General features: G+C 38.6%; 2 protein-coding genes across 3 annotated transcripts in view; both read left to right on the top strand.

The window, feature by feature from the left end:
* The window catches only part of st6galnac3 (ST6 (alpha-N-acetyl-neuraminyl-2,3-beta-galactosyl-1,3)-N-acetylgalactosaminide alpha-2,6-sialyltransferase 3), a 19,407-nt gene extending 11,447 nt beyond the window's left edge, over window positions 1-7,960 (top strand). The window contains exon 5 of one of the 2 annotated variants that reach the window (XM_077724290.1): window positions 7,815-7,960. In XM_077724290.1, coding sequence (XP_077580416.1) covers window positions 7,815-7,833 — 19 coding nt within the window. In that variant the 3' untranslated portion in view covers window positions 7,834-7,960. Of the gene's footprint in view, window positions 1-77; window positions 1,941-7,814 lie in introns of those variants that run through there. The other variant, XM_077724289.1, reaches the window with a different exon arrangement.
* st6galnac5a (ST6 (alpha-N-acetyl-neuraminyl-2,3-beta-galactosyl-1,3)-N-acetylgalactosaminide alpha-2,6-sialyltransferase 5a) lies at window positions 7,905-25,598 on the top strand. Its single transcript, XM_077724287.1, has 5 exons — window positions 7,905-8,052; window positions 9,781-9,996; window positions 18,186-18,598; window positions 21,420-21,527; window positions 24,879-25,598. The coding sequence occupies exons 1-5, from the start codon at window positions 8,038-8,040 to the stop codon at window positions 25,126-25,128; spliced, it is 1,002 nt and encodes a 333-aa protein (XP_077580413.1). The 5' UTR covers window positions 7,905-8,037; the 3' UTR covers window positions 25,129-25,598.

Genomic DNA, 25,598 nt, shown 5'->3' with positions numbered 1-25,598 from the left:
TGACACCCTTGCATGATACGGTACAAATAACCGCATTCATGAAAAGAGCTAAAAGTTCACCGTCCCACCCACTTCAGGACTGAAGACTACCGCAAAATCCCTTACCACTACTACGAGGCCGGCAGTCGGAAAGAATGCGCCGAGTACCTCCTACACGAGAGCGCGCCGTATGGTGGACACCGCTTTGTCACTGAGAAGAAGGTGTTTGCCAAGTGGGCTAAAAAACACGCCATCAAGTTCTTTAATCCATCCTGGCAGCTGTCGTGACGCTAAAATGTCGCATTTGTCATGTCGTTCATTTGGCGGTGAAACAATGGATGCCTCTTGTCATGCAGTGGTCCAAACCAACACAGTATTTGTTTCTAAATTTTTGAAAGACTGTCTGACGTCGCTATGTCGGCAGCTTCAGAATTGAGAGTCCGCTTTTCCAACGAGCCACCAGCAACAGTTTTTGATTGGTCAACTCAAGTCATGCAGTATTCCAGCAAGTTTTGTTATTACAAAAAAACAAAGACTCAAATAATCAAAGTAACTGTTTGTTAAGCACTTTGGAAGATGTCACTGTGAATGGAATTCAACCCCAACCAGTCATGGTTAAGCAGAGATTTTGAAGAATGGTGTAGTAGTCGTTATTTTTGCAAATATCCAGCATTCCATAAAAAGGTTATGGATTGTAATATAGTTTTAAAGCAAGTGGCAAATTTCGTGATAAGAACACAGTCTACAGAAAGCAGTGGTGCAGCACACTTTTTGTATTGCAAAAAATCTCAAGGTTTTTTGGCAATCTCCTTCATTTAAAGTCATTGTCAAAAGGACTCAAAGAGGCACAAAAGAAGTATTTGAATATGCAATTTTCCACACTGACCTTAAATCAGCAAAACAGTCCCCCTGATGTCAAAATAAGTCATTTAACAATTTTATTCTTGTCATTTTATAACCGAAAGATGGCCAAATAGTTGAGAAACACTGCTCAAACTGTTTAAAAAATCATGTAGCAGGAACCTACTTAGTCATGCAGTAGCAAAAAAACCCATCCAGTAATCTGTTTTTATTTCTCTTGCTCTTCATGTACGTTTTTAACATGTAGCAACTAAATTTACATCGAAAAACTGACATTTTTCAGCCTTTATCTTTAACCCAGAACCTACAAAAATGACATTTGAAGTGGTAAATATACCAAAAGAGGTCACAGGTCCGATTCCTTTTGGCAGCACATTTATTTCCCTCTTTTTACATATTTTTTTATATTTTAATTCTTGTTGAGGCAGATAGTTTTGATGCAACGTGACCTCAAAGGTGGACACAGTGATTGTGCATTTGCCAGGCAGCTCTCAGATCAGTTTACATGCAATTGACTTGATTTTAGGACCCCTAAACCCTTCCCAGTTTGCACTGGTTACACTGGCCACTCCATTCAAAATCCTGCAAAAATATTAGGAATTCAATACAAGAGAAACTGCCTTTTTAAGGATGATACATGTTGCATATTTATTGAGCAGTATATTTAATAGTATTGTGGATATTGCACTGGGTCATACTGAGATTTCTTTTTTTTAACAGTATTTTTTTTGCATTTATCCTTTTTTTGTGTTTAAGGTCAAGTGTCCTTTGTATGCGTTTTGATATTGAATGTAAGTATTAACATATTTTTAAGGGTGCATGATTGGCATCAATTGAATTCATTTCTATGTGAAAAGATTGTTTTTCAATTTCTGTTGTTCTCTTTGTCGGTGTTCAAAACGTAAAATGAATGTAATGTTGTGTTTTTTTTTAATTCAACATGATTGTATTCCGGTTTTGGCATTAAAAGAATTTAAAAGCACTTGATTTTATCAATGTGGGGAAAGTTTATTTCTATTGAAGTGGATGGTGGTTCTTTTGTAACAAAAGTTTTTGCAATTTTTTTCAGTTTTGCTGCTGATAAAACTCATTCAAACCGCTTTTCGGAGTTTACTCTCTTGAAAGGTCGCTTGTAGGGTTGTTGTCGTTTCGGTTATGACAAATTTCACTTGATTTGGTGTTGAATGGAAGTTTTTGGAGGCAACAGTCGTAAAAAAAATAAATCCACAAATCTCTCAGGCTGCCAAAATTCATAGCAAAGTTATCAGCAAAGTGGAAGAAGCCCCCACTGCTTGTCAACATGGACCTTGGTCACAAATTGAGTAAACTTGCTTTCATTCTCTATCACATTTTTGTGACAAAAACAAAAAAAAAACATCATGTTAAACTCAGCAATCCTCTCAAGGCTTTCACCTTCATTCATTCATTTTCTGTACCGCTTATCCTCACATGGTTGGCGGGGGTGTTGGAACCTATCCCAGCTGACATCAGTTACAAATAGGGGAACATCTTCAATCTAGCCAGCCAATTACAGGGCAAAAGGAGACCAATGACCAACTTTAGGAGCAATTTACTTGTTTTATTTAGTGTTCAACCTGCCAACCAAAGCTATGACATCCCTGTTATTGTGAGTAGGGGGTTCTTTAGTTTAGGGCCCGGCAGGAGATTTAGTTTGGGCTTTTTCTGAGGATGCTCAGGACAAACCCAGATTTTTTTTTTATCTCCTTAAAGAACAACAAAAGCATTCCATTGACAATATTTATCAAGTAACCTTCTTTGTTCAAAGTATCTTGATGTAGTTGTTTTTTCTTAATGTTTCCTACAATGTGGCATACTTAAGTGTTAAAATTTGGCAAAGTCCATAAAAAATGTGGACAAAGTCACCTCATAAAGCCAAATAAACAATCACATTTCAGAAGTTAATCAGCTGTAACTTGAAGAGCGAGAAAAAGCCCGCCAGGCCTGCACGTATAACGACGAATTACGACGTTAGGGAGAGTCGCCAAAAGACTGAAATGACTTTGGACACAAAATGTAAATCTCTCCGCATCGGAGAGGAATTTTCAGCGCATCAGCGTGACTGCGAATAAAATAAATGGAAGGAAGGGACCTGCAAGCCGCCACGCATTAGAGGAGAGCTTTTAAGGGCAGCACTTAGGCACGCCAAATGTGAATTCCCATTAAGGGGAACGGAGGAACCTCCACGTTTGGGGAGCTTTATGCGAAGATTGGATGTCGTACAAAAGAGGGGTGATGTAGCCTTTTACATTTTTTTGGGGGGGGGGAAGCTTAAAAGTCTGTGTGTTACATTGGAAATGCACTATAAAAGTAAGTGTGACTCGCAGTGGTGCTAAAGTGGAAAAATGAAGGCAAGTGCAATGAAAAAGCTGAAAAGAAGAGTCGTGGGGTTCAGGAAGGTTTTAAATTGAAAAACTAAGTGTCTTACATTCAGAGTTTCAAGGAAGGAAATATATGGAAACATGTTTATTGATGTCAGATAGGTTGAAGGTAATCTGCTGTTGCTTTTTACTCGGAGAAGGTGAAGTGGCTCGGGCATTTGTTCAAATGTCTACCAGACATCTCCTTTTGTGAGGTGGTTCCGCCAAATCTCACTGAGAAGAGAATTTAGAGACAACATGAGATTTGGGGGTCACCGCAAGAGTGAAGTGGCTCGGGCATCTGTTCAAATGTCTACCAGATACCTCTTTTTGTGAGGTGGTTGTACCACATCCCACTAAGAAGAGAACTTGGAGACAATCTGAGACTTGGCGGGTCACTGCAAGAGTGAAGTGGCTCGGGCATTTGTTCAAATGTCTACCAGACACCTCTTTTTGTGAAGTGGTTCTGCCAATCCCACTAAGAAGAAAATTTAGAGACAACCTGAGATTTGGCGGTCACTACAAAAGTGAAGTGGCTGGGGAAAGGGATGGAGGCTAGGTTTAGTTGTTTAAGCCACTGAGGTGAAAGGTGATGAAGAACAATAAATTTGGGTGTAGAAAAGAACACTGAAACAGGAAAAAAAATGTCTTCTGGAAACAAATTCGTTCCTGGTTGAGAGGGCTGCCTAGGGGGATTCATATTTGGTGCTCATAAATCACAGTCGCAGTGAGACGTCATATTAATGGCTTGGGAAGGGAGGGGAAAGAATGAGGACCGCTCGCATAGGTTTTTGTAATAAAAGCGTTGTTGGCAAGGCTGATGTCTGCCGGCTATGTCAACGTAACGTTGCCTTTCCCGTCACGCCTCAGGGAGGCATTTAATTAAAGACAGCCTTTGGATAAACAAAGACTTGTACCAAACCGTCTCAAAATTATGGAAAGCAAATCAATGGGTTGCCGTTAGCTGTGGCGAAGGTTAATATTGCAATTGTAAATGTGGAAGATAAGTGTTTTCTCATTGACTTGTTATCTTTCGTACTGAGAACCGACTGCTATTTTCATGCAAATTTAAACGACTCCAAAAACTGACACGTGATGTCCAAATAGGGGAGGCGCGGGGTGCAAACGATGGAAGGATGAAGTGATGAATTATGGCTATAACACCATTGTTCTTGTCTTTTTGTTAATCAAATGGGATGGAAAATAAAAGTGCTCATTGGAAGCTAAATTTGAGAGGTTTTAGGGCTCTTTAAAGGTCACTTCAATCAAAATGAAGACCAGGACTTCCTTAAATGGGCGACACGTTCAGTTTTATTGCATTTTTAAAGACATTTGAGTATTATTTTTTGATTTACTGCAATAGAAATCCCCCCAAAAGCCAAAGATGAAAAAAATAATCAGGAATTTGGGTTGCATTTACTGTATTTTCACGACTATAAGGCGCACTTAAAAGTCTGAAATTTTCTACAAAATAGACAGGTCGCCTTATTATCCCGTGTGCTTTATATATGGCAAAAAATTAAAATGTCATTCGTTGAGGGTGCGTCTTTAAATGAGGTGCGCATTATAGTCGTGAAAATACATTACTCAAAATCTTCTTTTAGCATAACAAATAGGATTTTTTAATTTTTTTTTACAAGGCCTTTTGAACTAAATGTTCCTTTCAATTCATTCACCTGAGCTTAATCATGACTCTTAACGCAGTTTTTGATATTTGCCATCACCTGCAGTACGTCCTCACGATTTAGTCCGCCCCATAAGGAAAGCCAGGATGAAATGGGGCGTCCTCATCATTTGTCACGCCGCCCGAGGGTAATGATCAGGCTGAATTGCACGGGCGCTCTAATTATGCAAAGGACAAAAGACAAACGGAAAGTTTGTTCTTCTCAAAGTCCTTCACCCAACTAACCAAAGTCTCATCAGTCATTTCAAATCTTCACCTGTTTTAAAACCTGACCTTGGAATCCAATCCTATTCCGAAAACCTCGATTAGCAACTGTAAATTAACTCTAATTTCAAGCCATAATCTAATTTAAAACCAGTTTGAAGACCTAATTTTGAAATTCCAACTCTTCTAATGTCCATTAGAAAATCCTGAATTTGAAACCAACGTTACATTTACAAAAAAAAATCTCTTAAATCCAAATAAATCAGCAAAGTGCAGTAAACAAACTGCGTCAAAAGAAGCCACCTCATTATTTTTGACTGTCCATATTTTGTGTCTCCTCTGCTGTTGTTTGCTTCATTTCCACCTCCCTTTCTCTCCCCCCCTCGCCAATCTTGTCCCCCCCCTCATGTTATTCCACAGCGACTCTCATGTGGATTATTGCCACTGGGTATTTTCTCTTGTGTGGTTGTCTTTTTTTCTTCTTCTTTTAATTCCATAAGTAGATTATACACAACACTAGAGGGGGTGACATGTAAAGCAGCTCCACTGAGAATTTATTGGCTTTGAAAATAGCAAAAAGGAAGAAGAGTGTGATAAACATGGACGGAACTTTACAATAGGAGAGAAAAAAAGCTTGTATTTCAAATTCTCTTTCAAAATAAATACCGACTATTTATATATTGCAGTTTAAAAAATAAAATGACACAAAATATGATAGGATTGTGCTGGTATTGAGGATATGAGCACTTTATAAAATAATATTGAATAGAATGAATGGAGGAAGTACTATAATAGAGTAATACTTCGACATATGAGGAATTTGAGTTAAAACGTACATTTTTTTAGCAAATATTTATCTTGTGATACGAGACAAAGTGCAGAATGGCGGAGGAGCTTGCTCGATAATATGAGTATTATATTATATACTACTTCTCTTTGGCAAATGGTCGTGCGTTATCTTTTGAGGACATTTTTGCATCATTTTCGGAATATAGTGAAGAGAAAACAAAAGAAAACAACCCTCGATAAGTTGCATCTGAAAGTCAGGGTGGAGGCGGGGCAAATTGAGCCAACCGGGGAGCAGAAAGGTATCAAAATGTCAAACAAAACTAGTGTTCGGTTCGATTAAACTTATTTTTTAGTGTCTACATCGTAATCCAAGTTCATTTAAATGTGTTTATGTTATGTTACGAGCGCGTTGCCGTGCTAAATTGTATTAATTATGGCGCCATGTGACCGCTGACCTCTTTTTGGCAGGTTTGCCGAAGGTCTTTGAACCTTGTTTGGAGAAAAAGGTTAAAATGTCCTTTTGATATTCATGCTAAACGTCAAACACACTGTGAATCATTTGCAGGGACTTGTGTACACTACTACACTCACCAAAGTAGTTGGAAATCGCATATAATATCAATATTGCTACCAACTACAGTCAAACAGCTATAAAACATTTCCAAAACTCAAAATTCCAGAAAACAGTCCTTGTATTTGCTATCAAATCCATATTAAATATAACCATATCGTACACAAAGATCTAAAAGACATTAAGCTAAAAAAGATCTGGAAAGATTTTTAGTTTGTATAAATCTAGTTAGGATAAAACGGCATAGTACACGCAGAGTTTTATTGATCCCCTGTGAAGGGGAAATCGAAGCGCCTCAGCAGCAGAAGCGTAGTGAGAAGAAAAATACATCAATAAGACATAAAAGCACTACTTGCATTAGATATCAATTGCAAGGGAGGGAGGGAGGGGTGTAATAATGATGGGGAAATTGCATGCAAAAGCCTGGAAGTTATCAAGTGACGCTGTTGAAGTTAGCACAAGTCAAATCTCAATTAAGTAATGCAAAAAAAAAGGCAGCATCAAGGCTTATCTTTCGGTTGCAGGTGCTCTTTTAGCTAATGAAGTTTCCTTCTTATACGATAATAACGAGGGGTGCAAAACACATTGTCAGTCTGCTTCAGGGAAAGCCTTAAGTTATGTGCAAATCTTACCTATCACAGATTGTACAGACTAATTAACTGATGGAATAAGGACAAAAACAAATGATCATGACTCGTACAGATTCGGAACTATTGAAATTGTACGAAATGGAAGGTGAGTGACTCGATGGAAAACAAGTATACTCGTTGTGTTTGTCGTGTGATGAACTGGAATCAAAAATTGAATGCGGGTGAAGTAAATTATGAAGATTTTTATTCTGGAGGGAATCGAACGTACGCTACTTTGCAAAATATTGACCATTACAGTAATTTAAAAAATAAAATAAAAATTAAAAACACTGGCCTGCCAAATTGATGCATATAGTTGTCAACAAATATTACAATACCATACAGAAGGATTGATACATTTTGGATATTTCAGTCTTTTTTGTTGTTGTAATTTTGATACATTTTGGAAGTTCCATTAAGTAAATTTCCCCCATTATTTCTACTGTCCTAGTGATGTTACTTCTGTTTTTTTGTTGTAATTTTGATACATTTTGGAAGTTCCATTAAGTATCATTTCCCCCATTATTTCTACTGTTCTAGTGATGTTACTTCAGTTTTTTTGTTGTAATTTTGATACATTTTGGATTTTCCATTAAGTATCATTTCCCCCATTATTTGTACTGTCCTAGTAATGTTACTTCAGTTTTTTTGGTTGTAATTTTGATACATTTTGGAAGTTCCATTAAGTAAATTTTCCCCCATTATTTCTCCTGTTCCAGTGTGGTTACTTCTACTTAAAGCAGCGGACATTAGGACCTGGCGGTGATCCGTTTGTGCACATCAGTCAGTCGCCGCTCTCCGCGGAGGGAGCCAAAGCCCAACCTGAGCGCTCCTCCAGACCCGCATGGGTAGTGCTGGATCTCAGACGCGCCAGCATCATGAGAGGCGCCGGCTGCGGGCGCACGGAGCCCCCCGCTTGACATCCTCGACAGCATCCGCAAGATGAAGACACCACGGGTAAAGCTTATTTTCATCCTCTTAAATGTTCTTCTCTTTTTTTCATTTTATTTTTTGGGGTAAAAATACATTTTTGAAAGGCTTGTCATCCCCACTGAGATCTGTTTTTTTTTTTTTGATGAGCCAAGTGCGCTCCAACATAAGCTCGCTGTGCTCAATGACCATCGGATCAAAAGATTAGGTTCGCAACAATGGAGCCAACAGATGTGTCCAACAACCAAGCTTTTATTATTTCCCCCCTCTATAAGACTTTGTGTGTAATAAGCGTAAGAGAAAAGCGTACTTGGATGAAAAAATGCTATTTTTATAAACACTTGAGAAAAAGTAACTTATTCCTAATAGTTCCTCATTTTTTATTTGCTCTTGGACGCACGTTAAAAGGGATCAATGATCATTTGGAGGCTTTTGAAGGTTCTTGACCTCTGTTATACGTGTTGGAATGTTAAATTACACTTAGTAAACGTAGTTTTCTTTTGGTATTAGGTTTTTACTTTTACATTTTTGTATTTGTGAGGCATTTTGGTAGATAGTGTATTACAGTCAGTGACCAGTCGTAAAAACATTCCAGTAAACATGCAACTTCAGATTTATATCTGATATGTATATGTGCATGACGTAAAATTGCAGAAGAATATTATGAGATGATACATAGAAGCGTTGCTTGTGCAGGTGCATACTGGCATTGTTTATGGTTGTATTGTGTATGCTATGAATACATTACGGGGCCAAATGATGCCTTTTCAACTACTATATGGCGGGAGATTCATGCGTGTTGAAAGCGTACAAAAGCGTGTTTTTGGTATGAATTCACAATTTACCAGTGTAGGAAAAAAATATTTTTATAGCTAATCTGTGCCGACAATTGAGGTATATGTACACACCTGCCGTTTACTTACTTGGTCGTAGTTGTACTATACTTTTTTTTAAAAAAGATTTGTAGTTTTTGCTCAAAAATCTAAGCAAAGACTTACTTTTTTTTGTTTTTTATTGCAAAATTAAGATTTAGGATGCACTCGTTAAATGAAAATACTTTTGGTTTTAAGGCAATATTGTCAAATTATATAAGCTGCTATTTTTTTTTTATTTGTGTGTAATGCATGAATCAGGGTCCGTTTTTGGGCTGTTTTTGGCCCACAGTCCATATGTTTGACACCCTCCACTAGATTAATAACCTCTATTTACAGTATATTAGATCAATGTATTGGAAAATATTTTTACTATTGTGATACATGTACTTATAGGCAGACTGGCATTATTTCTTTATTTTTATAACCTTTAATCATTTTATTATGTTTGCAAATGAGTCTCCATTGAAAATGCTCAGTGTCGTTTTTCTCCTTTAGTGATATTTTTTTTCTTTTTCCTCTGCAAACAGCTGGATTCTCATTAACAAGCTTTCTGACTGGATCAAAATTTCAATAAATAATGTGTCAATTTGGATTAGCCATTTATGAGTGTGTACATATAAAGCAGTGAAGAGGGAGTACTTTCAAAATAAAGCGTGCTATGCTGTAAATATCTACCCGCATCTTACACACTTATTTTCATTTGGAAAAAAAAATCCATGCAAGGTCACCTTTTAACAGCTTTAGTGTTTTCTTGTAATGTGATATATGAGATCTTTTTTCACTGCCGTTTGACCACTACAAAAATCCAAGTCTTCTAGTTAAGATGGACAAAATGTCTGCAAAATTTGTAGGAAACTGACAAATTCCTCTTTTTTTCCAGCGTCCTGGCATGGTCATGCTTCTCCTGCTACTCCTATGCGCTAGCCTCTTTTTGGTCTACAACGGCAGCTTCTACAGCATCGCCCGGGATTCCAACGACACCCGAACGCAACCCCAGGAGAAAACCATATCGCCACGTCCCGTCGCCGCGTCTTCAAGGCCGCCCGGGAATCGGCCGCCATCCCTCCAAGGTTACATCAGTATCGGGGAGCGTAAGGTAAATGCAAACTCTCCATCTTTTAGCACCCTCTTAAGAAACCCATTTATCACAATTCCTTGCTTGCCTGTCATTACTCATTACATGGAAGGCTACAATTACATCCCGAATACTCTAATTGAAACCCGACACCGTGATTTTAACTCTTGGCGGGAGCAAAAAAAAGAAAAAGAAAATCAATGTGAGCCGTTAAATGATAGTGACATGCGATATCCAAAGAAGCTGAAGGGCAATGTTTAGAAGAACTCGGGGAAAATGCAATATTTGGATACAGCAGTGCGCTTGTCTAAACAGTCAATGCAATTACAGTCAACAGACATAGTAGTAGACGCTTGCTTTTCTCATTGCTTGCCAGTTTATTTGAACAGGGAAGGCTAGCAGTGACCATTTAAAAAAATATATATCCTGTTTTGACCTATGTTCCCTCTAGTTTTTCGTTGTTCTGGGCAGAAAGACAACTTCCCTGAGCGCACTGAGCACCAGTGTGAGTGAAATGATTGGTCGCTATGGCCACACCATTATAACAACTGCCATAAGCAGGTGCATGTCAATATTCCCTCAAATTTTTCATGTAAAATATGCTGTAAAACCCGAAAAACATAAGAGTGGACAGAGCTATGGCCACTGGCTGCCGCGTAAACAGCGCCATCATGGGGAAAAGGGGTTAAAAAAAAGTTTGGATTTTATTTACTGCGCGCCATATGATTGCTGCTGCGCAGAGAAGACGAAAGTAGTGCGCAATTGCTTAGAGGGAACGTTGGTCTTGACTTTCTTGCTAATTGCTTGCATTGATGGAGCTCATCATGATTTTACCGATATGTCAAATCAGTACATGATACGTGATTTAGATGAAGTGAAATACCTCAAATGGACAACATTTTTTTCATGGCAATAGATGCATTTTTAGAATACAACAAGAAATGTTGCATTTTTTCTTGGGTTTAATAGTTATGCCGCTCGAAAGATATTTTTTTCCGTGGGTGTTAAAAATAACAGCTACCTAAAATGACCAGTCACGATGTGGCACATTAATGTGACTGCAAAACAGTTTGATTATAAAATTAACAATCATCAATATTGTCTCTGTCACTCAAGGACATTTTTTTTGTATTACTTATCAAGTGCAAACACTTAAATTACAAAATGGGTTTGAAGTAGAACTAATATATAAAGAATTATCTAATCAAGTGATTTTTCTACTCAAGGGGGTGCCGGAGCCTATCCCAGAAAACTATAATAACATGGTAAATATAGAGCTGCTGTATTTATCAGGGAAATAAAACTTAGAAAGTGCCGACTTTTGCATTTAATGGAACAAAAGTGTTCTTGTAAAAGCTTTGCAATTTCCGTTTCCATAACGACCGCTGAAATACAGCAAAATCCGGGAATGCGATTGATAATACTGCTAAAATGTCATGTAGTGTATTTGGTGGACTGATTTATGCGGAATTTGGCGGAATTTTGACTTCCAGGCCTCTCAGTTAAAATGAATTGGACATCTATCTCAGTCAATAGTGGCCAGTGAGTCCATTTAAGTTTGTATAATAATATTTTGTGCATCTAATTAGGAAAATAAACTTAAGTAAGGTTGTAAATAGAAAATCACACCATTTTTTTTCTTAATTTGTCAACGGATGGTGCCAAAATAACACATCGGCAGTTTTAATCCGCCCCCAAATAGCTTGTTTTATTCATGAGGCACAACATATTTTCCATATATATTGTATTTGTGCATCTCTGGTAAATTATCATTCTTCACAAGCACTTTTTTTATTTATTTTAATGCAACAAATGTGATTGAGGTCAGAACCAAGGATCATTTATTCCACAACGCCGGCTTTTTTTCTCAGCTCTCGGTTGTAGATAAGAAAATTAAAGTTTGGGATGAGAATGAAAAATAGGCAAATAACTTGGTGGAGACAAATAGACAAGGAGGCGGGGCCAAAGTGGCTTTTTCATAAGTTTTCACCTTGATGGGAAAAGTCAGTTATTCTGAAGATAGTGTTAAATCTCTCAGGAAGTACTTTTTCTTCCGGGCAGCCAACCGGGGGGATTGGAGGGGCGAAACGGGGGTGCAAAAGGGTTTGAGGGGTCTTATCGGACATAATTGGCAACGTGTTGAGATGCTGGGAGGAATGAAACTACTTTGAAAAATGGCACAGATGCTTTGGATGGCTTTAGTTTAAAATCCTAATTCCTGATGTTAGGGAAATCCAACAATTTGAATGGTCTCCATTACATTTTTAGCCTGATTTGGGGAATTTGACATTTTATACCAAGGGTGTCAGACTCGGGTTGGTTGGAATCGAGTTGACGTTAAAGCAACCCGAGTTTGAAACTCTTGTACTAGATTAAAGTTCACTAAGCAGCAATTTGCAGTTTTTTTAAAGTGTAAATCACAGTTCGAACCCCATTTTGCTGTCAGTCACAGTTAGCAGAAGTGATGTACATAATTGTTGCATTCAGAAAATGGCTAACGTGTGTAGTGTAATTTGCGTTTTTACGATTCATCACACGATAAAAACAACGAGTCTTGGCTAAGTTGCCTGATGTTGTGTTGTGGCTTCGGTGGGGGAGTCTATTGTTTCTTTTTTTTTTTTGTTTATTGCCAATGAAGTAATTATCACCTGTTAGTAATGAGGCAACAACATTGCTTGGAAAAAAGTATAACGACAGTTGACATTCCGAAACAGTTTACAGAGTCTTTTCTACATTGTAGCTTGAAGAAAAAAACATATCGGTCTATTCCGCTAAACCCGACGAGGCCTAGCGTTACCAGCTGCACGAGATGTTTAATATTTCACCACACCATTCTTCTCCCGTCTTTTCGAGGACGCCATCAGCCAGCTAGACAGCGAGTAGGGGGGGGTCTCCAAATTACGTACGCAAGGCCGTCCATCTGCCATTTAAAAAAAAACTCAAAGCGACGGATGGTCTTTAGCACAGAGAACTCATTAAAGGGGTGAAAGTGTTTCGCTAGGAGCGGATTTGACTGGATCTTGAAGGCGTCAGGGCCTATGGGAAGCAATTACGAAAGAAGGTGGCAGGGGCATCCCGATAAGCGCTCCCATGACGGCGGTAATCTCACACGGCGCGGTTAAGGAATCACGAGTGAGATCATAGATTTTTTTGCCATAACACCAGGGAGTGAGCGGAATGGTAATTTCTCACATTTCTCCATTGTTCACTTTGAGAAACCGAGCTCGAAATGAGACACAAAGTCTGTCATTTTCATTTGAAGTAGCCATTTTGGATCCAGACGTACGACTAAACAATATACGCAATACTAAAGTGTCTTGAAAGTACTTAGGTTAGACTTTGATGAGCACCCTTCACTACTACTTACAAATTTGAGTGAACTTCATGGATAGTATCCATTTGTCTAGCGCAGGGGTGGGCAAACTACGGTCCGCGGGCTACATATGGCCCGCTAGGCTTTTTAATCCGGCCCACCGACGTTGTCCAAATAATCTGAACATATTTTTTTTTAGCCGTCATTACTTTTGATCAAAAAACGTCATACTACATCCAACACAAAAAGGTATCTGAACATGAATTTTTTGGGGCGTCATTACTTTTCACCAAAAAAACTTCATCCTACATCCATCACAAAAAGGTTTCTGAACATGAAAGGTAGCAGAAGACAGAAAAGTAAGGTCCTGTCATCAAAGACCCCCTCCAATCCCCCTGAGCTGTCTTTGTCCTACTTTTACTTCTTCTCTGACACACACATACCTTTTTTTTCTTCCTCAAGAATGGACCACAAAAAAATCCTTTTTCCTCCTCCCCTATTTTTTTGCATTTGATTTTGTCGCCCAACTCAGTCAGCCGTCGTTCTCCGTCCATTCCCCTCGGCAACAAAACAACCCCACCCAAAAAATAGGCAATCAAAAAACAGCTCTTTTGACCTCCACTGTCTTCATTTTCCGGCAACTTTCTGTGTGTGCCATAGACTCGTAGGTCTGCTTTCTCGTCTGCACGCCGGTTCCACTGCGAGGGTCGGCGGCCTGAAAGGGAGCCAATTATAGCGAGGCTGGGGGGGGGAAAGAAGAAGAAAAAAAATGGTGTTGCAATGTGCTGCAACTCCATTGTCTGCCAATCTCTCCGTGCCAGAACCCAAACAAACTATACACTAATTGAAACTCACTCTTTTAAGGTTTGACAGCGCAGTCATTCATTCATTCATTTTCCGGGGTGCTGGAGCCTATCTCAGCCATCAATGGGCACCGGGTAGCGGACACTCTGAATCGGTAGTCAGCCAATCGTTGGGTGCAAGGAGAAAAATGACCAATCATTAGTAGTTAGGGGTAATTTTGAGTGTTGAATCAGCATGTTTTGAGGATGGGGGAGGAAACCGGAATACCCGGAGAAAACCCAAGCTAGCTCAAAGTGAAGATGAAAATTCCACACACAAAAAGCTTTGGACCCGGGATCGAACCCTCGATCTTAGAAGTGTGAGACGGACGGACTAACCAAACTTTTCAACTTGTGGGTGATAAAATGAAACATTGAAAAATGACAATTTGAATCAATGTTTTCAATGGCGTCCAATCGATGGGGGTATCAATTTGGAGCTGAGAAGGCGAAGAATCCACTTTTGGGTTCGCATCAAAAGTTGCAAAGATTTTGATGGCTTTGCAGCACAGAATTGAAAAAAAATACAAAAAAGGAGCTGATTTGAAGCACCAGACGACATCCCACGGTGCCACATGATTGCCATCCTTCATCACGGTGCGATTGTTCGCCACCCGGCGTGCTCGCCAGCTGGCCTTGGCTCTGCTCCTCATCCCCTGACCGTCGCCACGCCACCACCGCCACCGCCCCTCCAATCTTCCTCCTCGTGGTCCCGGCAAATAATCAATAACAACAGCGGAATGCTATTTCTCTGCTCCGAGGGGGCGAGGCATCCATCAGGCATAATGGCCCGCTCGCGCTCCTCCGGGGACGGATCCGCTCGTCGGGAAAGGAGCAATTATCGCCCGTGTTCCGCGTGAACGGCCACTGCCCCGCTAGCGCCAAGCGCCCCGAACGCCGAGCGCCAGGGCCAATTGCAAAACAACCTGCCGATCGTGTCTGCCAATATCCGGCTCTTTTTCCTCCTTCTCGCTTGTTTAATTACACAGACCATATTATTGTATCCATTTCGCCTGAGATACATTTTTTCAAGACACTCTAATGAACTGGTGTCAAAGTGGCGGCCCGGGGGCCAAATCTGGCCCACCGAGTCATTTTGTGCGGCCCGGGAAAGTAAATCATGAGTGGCGATTTTCTGTTTTAGGATCAAATTAAAATGAAGAGTATAGATGTATATTATATTTCCTGATTTTCTCCCTTTTTAAATCAATAATTGTAAATTTTATCCATTTTTTTCAGTTTTTAGTTCGAAAATCATTTTGTAAAATCTAAAAATATATATAAAAAGCTCATATAAACATTGTTTTAGATCTATGAAAAAAACGGAATATTTAGGGCTTTTAATCCAGTTTAAATTTCCTGATTTTCTCCCATTTTAAATCAATAATTGTCATTTTTTAATCATTTTTTTCTGTTTTTAGGTCAAAAATCATTTTGTAAAACCTATAAAAAAATATATAAAAAGCTCAAATAAGCATGGTTTTAGATCTATAAAAAAAATCAGGGATTCAATGAAGCCATAACCAAACAAGCAACAAAATAATGATAGCAGCTGTTTCGGTCTGACTTTTTTTTTCTTCTTCTGTGGTTTCTTCTGGTTGAAACCAGACACTAATGAGGTCCTGGCGGTCTTGGCCACCTAAAAATACCCCCCCACCCTCCTTCCCCCTTCCACCTGGGCAGCACCTTGACAGTCCATCTTGGCATTGCATTGCAGTTGTATTTGTGCTCAGGGGACCCCTGAAAGAGCAGCTAGACCACCTCTATCTCCAGAAGCGTCGCTTGGCTGGCTCCAAATCACTCTCTTCGGGGAGGTTATTACTGAGAAACAAGGCTCTTTCAATCCACCAGGACTCATTTGATTTTTTCCAGGCCGAGCGTCATGTCCACTGGATTTATTGGACTCTTTCCAAAAGGGGGGATGCGCCACGCTCTTTGCTCTTAAACGGATTTATCGCGAGCAGGAGAATTTCATCTTTTCTTCTAAATTTAAATGGAAAATCGGAAAATTGTAATGTACTTTTATATTTATTGTTACTAATCTAGTTGAATGACATATTAGGACTTTAGGACAATTTTTTTTAGGCAAAACACTACTGCCAAATTCGCCAAAAATTCATGACTAGTTTTAACATCTCAGGCCAGATAGTGTATTTCAAAATTATAGCACTTTTGACCACATTTGTCATTTTTTAGTGACCCAAATTTAAGTTTGAATACTTTAATCCTGGAAGTACTTTGCTGGTAGACTAACATAATGATCCCTTTGTTCATTCTTGAGTTATCCTGAGCACAAATTTACAGTCTAACTCACATTCAGAACCAACTATATCACCCCCTTTCTTAGGTTAGTGCAGAGATAGGGAACCTATGGCTCAGGAGCCATATGTGGCTCTTTTGATGGGTGTATATGGCTCTCTGCATTTTTAAATCATATTTTTTCTTCATTAGACTCTTCTGCATTCATCCTCTCATTGATACTCATGGATTAGCAACAGTAAAATAATATTTTCAAAAGAATTCCGACTTTATTTTACTTTCAAAGTGATGAAATGATTAATAAATGCTCACATTTTCATGTATTTTTACTTTTAAACTTCTGAGTATGGCTCTCAAGGAATAATATTTTAAATTATGAATTGTTTATGGCTCTCTTTGTGGAAAAAAAGGTTCCTGACCCCTTATTTAGTACAAAAAAAACAACAACTAATCCAATTGACTGTGTGAAACAGCATGAAATTTAACGGCTAATAATCCATATTAAGAAATAAATCCATATTTGGTCCCAGGCAGGCGAAGTGTTATTGAAAAGTGATAAAATCCCTATTTTTGCGCCTATTCGCTAAGCAATCTTTTTCTTTTTTTTTCATGCTTCTCTCGTTACATTTTTTTTGGCGATGAGACATAATAGGCCAACGGCCATCCCAAACACGTCTGCCTAATCAAGGAGACAGTCAATGTTGTTATGCCCGCAGCGCCGCCAGGAAAGTACAAAACGAGCAATTTCAAGCGCATCAATGATTCATGGCAGCTGAAGACGTGAACAATATGAAGCGCTACAAAATGATCAGACGCTGGGAATCATTTGCTCGACGTCAATTTCATCATTTGCTTGAAATCAAATCTGGGATTTCCACATTGGAAGACGTCACGTTATGTTTGTCTGCCAGTAGGGAATTTTCTTGTGGAATAATTCCAATCTATTTAGTTATTGTAGTCGGCCATGTTGAATTTTTACCAATTTTTAATCATATTAGAGTGAAGGGTGTCAGACTCGAGTTGGTTCGCGGGCTAATTTAACGTCAACTTGATTTTATGTGGGCCGCACCATTTTAGATATAATATTTAGATATTTTTTACATAAATTGATTCAAAGAATTGGATTAAAAGCCCTGAATATTCAGTTTTTTTAAAGATGTCAAACAATATTTATTTTAGCTTATTTTTTTTATATATTTTTAGATTTTACTAAATGATTTTTGAACCAAAAAACTGAAAAAAATGATTAAAAAATGACAATTGTTGATTTAAAAGGGAGAAAATCAGGAAATTTAATATACATCTATACTCTTTATTTTAATTTGATCCTAAAACAGAAAGTCAGCACTCATGATTTACTTTCCTGGGCCACACAAAATGATGCGGCGGGCCAGATTTGGCCCCCGGACCAACACTTTGACACCTTATTCAGAACCTTGATTTAACACAATTTAGCCATTTTACAGTTGCCAAAAACAACTAAACTAAACAAAACATTTCATAAAAATCAAACAAGAAAGAAACTGGACATTTTGTTAACCGTCTCGGGCAATTTACTCTTCCATCATTTTTTTTCTTCATATCTATATATATATATTCATCTATATATATATATATTTTCTTAAATCAAAGACTTCAGAGCCTTTGATCTAACTAATGTAAGCATCACTGACTATTCGGTCCGAAGCAAAGATAACAGACATCAAAGACACTTTAGGTAGTCTTCTTTTAAAGACTGACCATGCAGTATATTTCAGTATATATTTGACCAAGTTCTTATTACTTCCCTTGTCCAGCCTCTGAAGATGCACTGCGGAACATGTGCCCTGGTGACCAGCTCGGGCCACCTCGTCGGCGGCGGTCGGGGTCAAGAGATCGACCAAGCCCAGTGTGTCATCCGCATGAACGACGCACCGGCGGGGGGCGATTACGCCGCCGACGTGGGCCGCCGCACGTCCCTGCGCGTGGTGGCCCACTCCAGCATGCAACGTGTGTTGAGGAGTCGCGAGCGGTTGCTGGACGCCAGCCAGGACGCCGTTTTTATCTTCTGGGGGCCCGGAGGTTACATGCGGCGAGACGGAAAGGGCTTGGTGTACAACAACCTGCGGCTCATGAGCCAGGTGCTGCCCGCGCTCAAAGTTTACATCGTCTCCTGGCAGAAGATGCAGCAGTTTGACGATCTCTTTAAGAAGGAAACCGGCAAGGACAGGTAATGTAATGATCTTGAATTTTATATATTTAAAATTAAATATTGCCAAACTTAATGTGTGTGCGCAATGTGAAAACAGGTTATTTTTAAAGGCTGTCAAAAGGTTAAAAGTCATGTAAATCACCATTTTTGAAAAAAATTAACAATCTAACTTGAGTTCATTCGTATGTGGATAAAAATCTGGTACTATTTCGGAGACTAACATAGGGCCCGGGGGCCAAATCTGGCCCGCCGCATCATTTTGTGTGGCCCGGGAAAGTTAATCATGAGTGCCGACTTTCTGTTTTAGGATCAAATTAAAATAGAGTATTGATTTATATTCAATTTCCTGATTTTTCCCCTTTTAAATCAATAATTGTAATTTTGTAATCCATTTTTTATGTTTTTAGTTCAAAAATAATTTTATAAAATTTAAAAATATATTTAAAAAAGCTAAAATAAATATTGTTTTAGATCTATAAAAAAATAACTGAATATTTAGGGCTTTTAATCCAATTTGTCCCAACATTCATGACACATTCGCAAAAAGCTTTTAGCAATTTATTCATTTAAATGCCATTATTGTTGTCATTCTGCCTTCACCTATTCAGGCAAACTATCTCCCATATAATAGCTTCCAAGGAGAAGTTTGTAGTACTTGAAAGCAAGCTGAGCTTTAGCAGTGAATAAAAAAAGATTAAAAAAAAGGAACTCAATTGGTTTCAGCCTCGGTGCCGAAGCTTTTGTTCGCCGTCTGGAGAGATTGAAAGCCACTTCAGTTCAAGATGGACGTCAGCGGGGGAAATTGCCGGGCGGGGGGCGGGGCTCTCGTCGCGGGCGAAAAGCTCCGACATTCAATCGGGCCGGCCCCGGCCACGGTCGGCTACTTGAATCACGTCAAACGTTTGCTGTGATTAAGCACTTACAGCTCCCGTTTCCCATTTGAGGGCCACTGTGCCATCGGGAATGAATGTTTGCCAGGCTTTTAGATTGTTTGGGTATGCGGATCTGGATCTGCAGGGATTGGCAGGGTAAACTGCATCCAATCAACAACTACCCAACGCCTATCAATGCATTCATAATGATGATTTTAGATTTATTCTGGCCGACGAGTCAAGGTAATTAACGCAGCGGGAGGGTTGTTTTAACATGCACTCATTTTAATAACTACAGCAGAGGACTAAACAGATGTCTCGCTGTGGGTGTTCAAGAGACTGATTAACTCTCAGCAAAATTTCACTTTTGATTTTTTCATTTTTTTTCAGCAACCCGTCATTAGCTCATTACAAACAAAGTGAGAATAAATTGATTATTCAGACATTTGCCAGAAATTTTAAGGCATTTATACAGGTATTGTGATTTTCAGTGATATTTTCATGACGGGACGTTTGGTTGCCGGTCAAATGGTGACAGAGTTTAATATCTAAGTAGTGTTTAATATCTAAGTAGTGTTTAATATCTAAGTGGTGTTTAATATCTAAGTGGTGTTTAATATCTAAGTGGTGTTTAATATCTAAGTGGTGTTTAATATCTAAGTGGTGTTTAATATCTAAGTGGTGTTTGATATCTAAGTGGTGTTTGATATCTAAGTGGTGTTTGATATCTAAGTAGTGTTGGATATCTAAGTAGTGTTGGATATCTAAGTAGTGTTGGATATCTAAGTAGTGTTGGATATCTAAGTAGTGTTGGATATCTAAGTAGTGTTGGATATCTAAGTAGTGTTGGATATCTAAGTAGTGTTGGATATCTAAGTAGTGTTGGATATCTAAGTAGTGTTGGATATCTAAGTAGTGTTGGATATCTAAGTAGTGTTGGATATCTAAGTAGTGTTGGATATCTAAGTAGTGTTGGATATCTAAGTAGTGTTGGATATCTAAGTAGTGTTGGATATCTAAGTAGTGTTGGATATCTAAGTAGTGTTGGATATCTAAGTAGTGTTGAATATCTAAGTAGTGTTGAATATCTAAGTAGTGTTGAAACCAGCTCTCAAAATTATATTCAATATATTTGATTTTAACGTTGGAACAGCACAGCGACTATTTTGTCCTGAATAAAATTCTTGTCTCAAAATATCGACCACAACATTGAGCAGTCATCTTACCGCGAGTAAAAATGGATCAATATCCAACACTAGATAAAACAAAACATCATGGTATGATTTTCTTTCACCCTGAAATACAACTGATCAATTTGTTTACCATACTATGAAATATCAGATAATGTTCCAAAAACACTTGTACTGTTTTTGTTTAGCTCCTCTGGTCACTAACATGTAAACTCCATAGAGGTAGACCAACCTGGATTTGAACCCAGATCCTCCACTGTAAGGCCGACACGCAAACCACTCACCCACCGCACCACAGTGGCTTACCTTCAATAAATCTAATATGGGGTTCTGAAATATGCCGTTTGCGAGCCCAACTCAATGAAAAATGTGCTTTAAACAAAGTTGGGCTTTGCTAAAATGATAAATACTACTCAAAATATACCCATTTTTAATAACTTAACTCAATAAATGATTTTAGCATGTTTAGAGTATTTTTCTGCAATTCTTCTTTTTCAAGGAGACCACGTCTCATGGCTGCTAAACTCAAATATGACATCTCTTTATCTGGCAGCACTTTTGAGGATTTGAAGGACTTTTGAAATTTTAAGCAAATATATTTTTCTTTGTTGGCAGCAAAAATTTGTCCCGACATCCATCATGGGACGCTTTGTCCTTGCGACTGCCGCCGCTCAAGGCTGTTCGATGAAGGCGCTTCATTTCAATCGGATTTTAATGGTGATATCATGCAAAAAAATCGAATTCTGTCCATCTAACCACCTTCTGCTCCCCTGGCAGGAAGATTTCAAACTCTTGGCTGAGTACCGGTTGGTTCACCATGACCATCGCCCTGGAGCTGTGTGATAGGATCAATGTCTACGGCATGGTCTCGCCCGACTTCTGCAGGTGAGTCCAATATCCGTAATGTACGCCCACTTCTGTCAAAATTAGCTTTTCTCCAAAAAATGGAGTATTGTTCATTAAGGACAAAAACATAATGCTGGGCTAGTTTTAAGGCTTCAGGAAGTGAAGGCTTAAATACTGCGTTGTACTTTTAAAACGTGAAGTAGATTTTTTTACTAATAAAAATGGCTAAAAATGAAAATGAATGTATTTATTTAGTTAGATCTTTAAATATAAGAGTTTCTTACTAATACATCCATTTGATAGGATTTTTTTTTTTAAAGCACAATGTGTCAAAGTGGCAGTCCGGGGGCCAAGTTTGGCCCGCTGCAGCATTTTGTGTGGTCGGAGAAAGTTTATTAAGTGTGCCGGTCAAAACCTTCCAATAATGACAAACTAAGATTCCCTGGTGGTGTTTGCCAGTCATTCTTTGGCCTAATGGCATACTACCCTGAAAATGCCTGAAGTTAAGTAGGGTAAGGCCTGGTTAGTATTTGGATGGGAGACTGATTGACTACCTGCTGTAACTTACTCTTATATTACCATGTGCTCACTTAGCCTGTGTGAAGTAATGAGATCTCCAATTGACACAAATTCTCTTAGAGGGCCGTGGCCTGACTGGTAAGTCACAGCCCTTGGAACCTCACAACTGGAGCTGCGTGGGTTCAAATCCCGGTTGGGACACATTTTCAATTATTTGTTTCTGTGGACTTCTTGTCAAGAAACTCAAATGATTACTAAGGAAAGTGTAGTCACTTGGTTGGCGCAGAGGTTAGTTCACTGGACTCCCGTGTGGGAGACCTGGGTTCGATTCCCGCTGCCGTCGTTTGGCTGAAAATACTTGGAAAGAAGAATTGGTCAATGGAATAAGAAGGAGGAAAAAAAAAAAGAAAAATCTTTTTAATTTATATTAAACACTTAGTCATACTTTTCAGCAAAAGGTTATATTCCGAACTGCCTTCGGCAGTTCGGAAGAATGTTGAAGGGACCTGTATGTGCGAAAGGCGTTCTCGGGTCGGCCTTCGGCCGACCCTCGACCGCTTGCTTGGTCAGTGAACCGCCGACACCGGGAAGCGAACTCACGTTCTCTCGGTGCAAAGGCGAGTGTGCAACCCACTACACCAACTCGTGCCCCACTTATACAAGGGTGTTGAAACGTTTTATCCAAGGAAATGGGGTGAAACACTTAGTCATTTTTTTCACAAAATGCTTCATCCACCACTGAATACTTATACACTTAAATACTTAGACATTAATACTTATTCTTTTAACTGAACAATTGTGGGAAAATCTTTGCCTGCACTGGGATTTGAACCCAGGACCTCAGTGGTGGCAGACTGATGACTTAACCACTAGGCCACCACCCTGTGAGAGAAAGTGGTAGTACTTATACTTTTACCTCTGTCATTTACCTGAATAATATTTGGGAAAATCTTTGCCTGCACCGGGAATTGAACCCAGGACCACAGATGTGGTAGACTGATGACTTAACCACTGGGCCACCACCCTGTGAGAGAAAGCAGTAGTACTTGTACTTTTATCTTTTTCATTTACCTAAATAATATTGGGAAAATCTTTGCCTGCACTGGGAATTGAACCCAGGACCACAGATGTGGCAGACTGATGACTTATCCACTGGGCCACCACTCTATAGGATTAGATAGTAGTATTTGTTGTTTTGTCTCCTTTCACTCCCAGATCACATTTAGTACTTTATTGTATTGTAAGTGGGAAAAGTTAGGGAAACAGAGTAAACCAGGATTTGAACCCAGGTCCACAGAGGTACCAAGCCAATGACTTATTCACTGGGCCATACAACTATTAGTATAGTTAGGTTTTTTTTTCTCCTAAAAAAAACGGCATAGTATAGTAAGGCTTTTTTCCCTTAAAAACGACATAGTTTAGTCAGGCTTTTTCCCCTAAAAAACGACATACTATAGTAAGGTTTTTTTTTTCTTTTGTAAAAAAACAACATAGTATAGTAAGGCTTTTTTTCCCTAAAAATGACATAGTTTAGTAAGGCTTTTTCCCCCTAAAAAACGACATACTATAGTACGTTTTTTTTTTTTTTTTGTAAAAAAACAACATAGTTTAGTAAGGCTTGTTTCCCCTAAAAACAACATACTATAGTAAGGATTTTTTTTCCCTAAAAAAAATACATATATAGTTTTGTAAGGCTTTTTTCCCCTAAAAACAACATACAATAGTAGTTTTTTTTTCTTTTGTAAAAAACAACATAGTATAGTAAGGCTTTTTTTCCCTAAAAAAATACATACATAGTTTAGTAAGGCTTTTTCCCCTAAAAACAACATCCTATAGTAAGGATTTTTTTTCTCCTAAAAAACGACAAAGTATAGTAGGGCTTTTTTCCCTAAAAACGACATAGTTTAGTAAGGTTTTTCCCCCTAAAAAACGACATACTATAGTAAGGTTTTTTTTTCTTTTGTAAAAAAACAACATAGTATAGTAAGGCTTTTTTTCCCCTAAAAATGACATAGTTTAGTAAGGCTTGTTTCCCCTAAAAACAACATACTATAGTAAGGATTTTTTTTCCCTAAAAAAAATACATATATAGTTTTGTAAGGCTTTTTTCCCCTAAAAACAACATACAGTAGTATTTTTTCTTTTCTTTTGTAAAAAACAACATAGTATAGTAAGGCTTTTTTTCCCTAAAAAAATACATACATAGTTTAGTAAGGCTTTTTCCCCTAAAAACAACATCCTATAGTAAGGATTTTTTTTCTCCTAAAAAACGACAAAGTATAGTAGGGCTTTTTTCCCTAAAAACGACATAGTTTAGTAAGGTTTTTCCCCCTAAAAAACGACATACTATAGTAAGGTTTTTTTTTCTTTTGTAAAAAAACAACATAGTATAGTAAGGCTTTTTTCCCCTAAAAACAACATACTATAGTAAGGATTTTTTTTCTCCTAAAAAACGGCATAGTATATAGTAAGGCTTTTATCCCTAAAAACGACATAGTTTAGTAAGGCTTTTTCCCCCTAAAAAACGACATACTATAGTAAGGTTTTTTTTTCTTTCGTAAAAAAACAACATAGTATAGTAAGGCTTTTTTCCCCTAAAAACAACATACTATAGTAAGGATTTTTTTCTCCTAAAAAACGACATAGTATAGTAAGGCTTTTTTCCCCTAAAAACAACATACTATAGTAAGGATTTTTTTTCTCCTAAAAAACGACATAGTATAGTAAGGCTTTTTTCCCCTAAAAACAACATACTATAGTAATGATTTTTTCTCGTAAAAAAACCCAACATAGTATAGTAAGGCTCAGTTAAAATATAGATAACAAGAAGCGAAAATGATTTTAATGTAGAACTACTTGTGTTTTTTCCAGCGGTGACGCCAGCCACCCATCGGTGCCTTACCACTACTACGAGCCGCGAGGCCCCGACGAATGCGCCATGTACATCTCGCACGAACGTGGCCGACGTGGCAGCCACCACCGCTTCATCACCGAGAAGCGAGTCTTCGCCAAATGGGCCCGAACATTTGACATTCACTTCTACCAGCCGACCTGGCGTCCCTCACCTCTGCCATCAAACCGCACTCTCTACACCGTCGCAACGAAAGGACGCCAAACGTGACAAACCCGACCAAGGAAAACTTGCGTAGACTTTGGCAACGAAACGACGTGGATCCCGATTGACGTTCGCTGGGGAAAATCTGCCAAATGCAACGCAGGAGACGTTCAAAAGGACTTTTTTTTGTTTTTTTTACCGCTGTGAAGGTAAAAGTTATACAAAGTCGAACTTCACCGTCTCACAGCGACTCGGGAGAGCTCGCAGCAACGTCAATCATTCCGAGCGTACGTGTGCGTCGACGCTGATAGCGAGCGAGTTCAATTTCAAGTTTTCATGTTTTGTAAAGATTGCGGCGCTCAAATGAAATGAGTGGTTTTTCAACTCATTGGATGCCATTGACAGCCATAGATGATACGGACTGTGCATTGGAAGTTGCCAGCGAATGACCCCATGTTTGTCCTTGCAAAACAAGAAATGTTGAGAAAAAATATATATAAAATGTTTTTTTTTAAAAATAAAAACATGACATTTTA

This window comes from Stigmatopora nigra, chromosome 9 (genome assembly GCF_051989575.1).
Source record: "Stigmatopora nigra isolate UIUO_SnigA chromosome 9, RoL_Snig_1.1, whole genome shotgun sequence".
Lineage (NCBI taxonomy): Eukaryota > Metazoa > Chordata > Actinopteri > Syngnathiformes > Syngnathidae > Stigmatopora > Stigmatopora nigra.
This window is presented reverse-complemented; position numbering and strand designations above follow the sequence as displayed.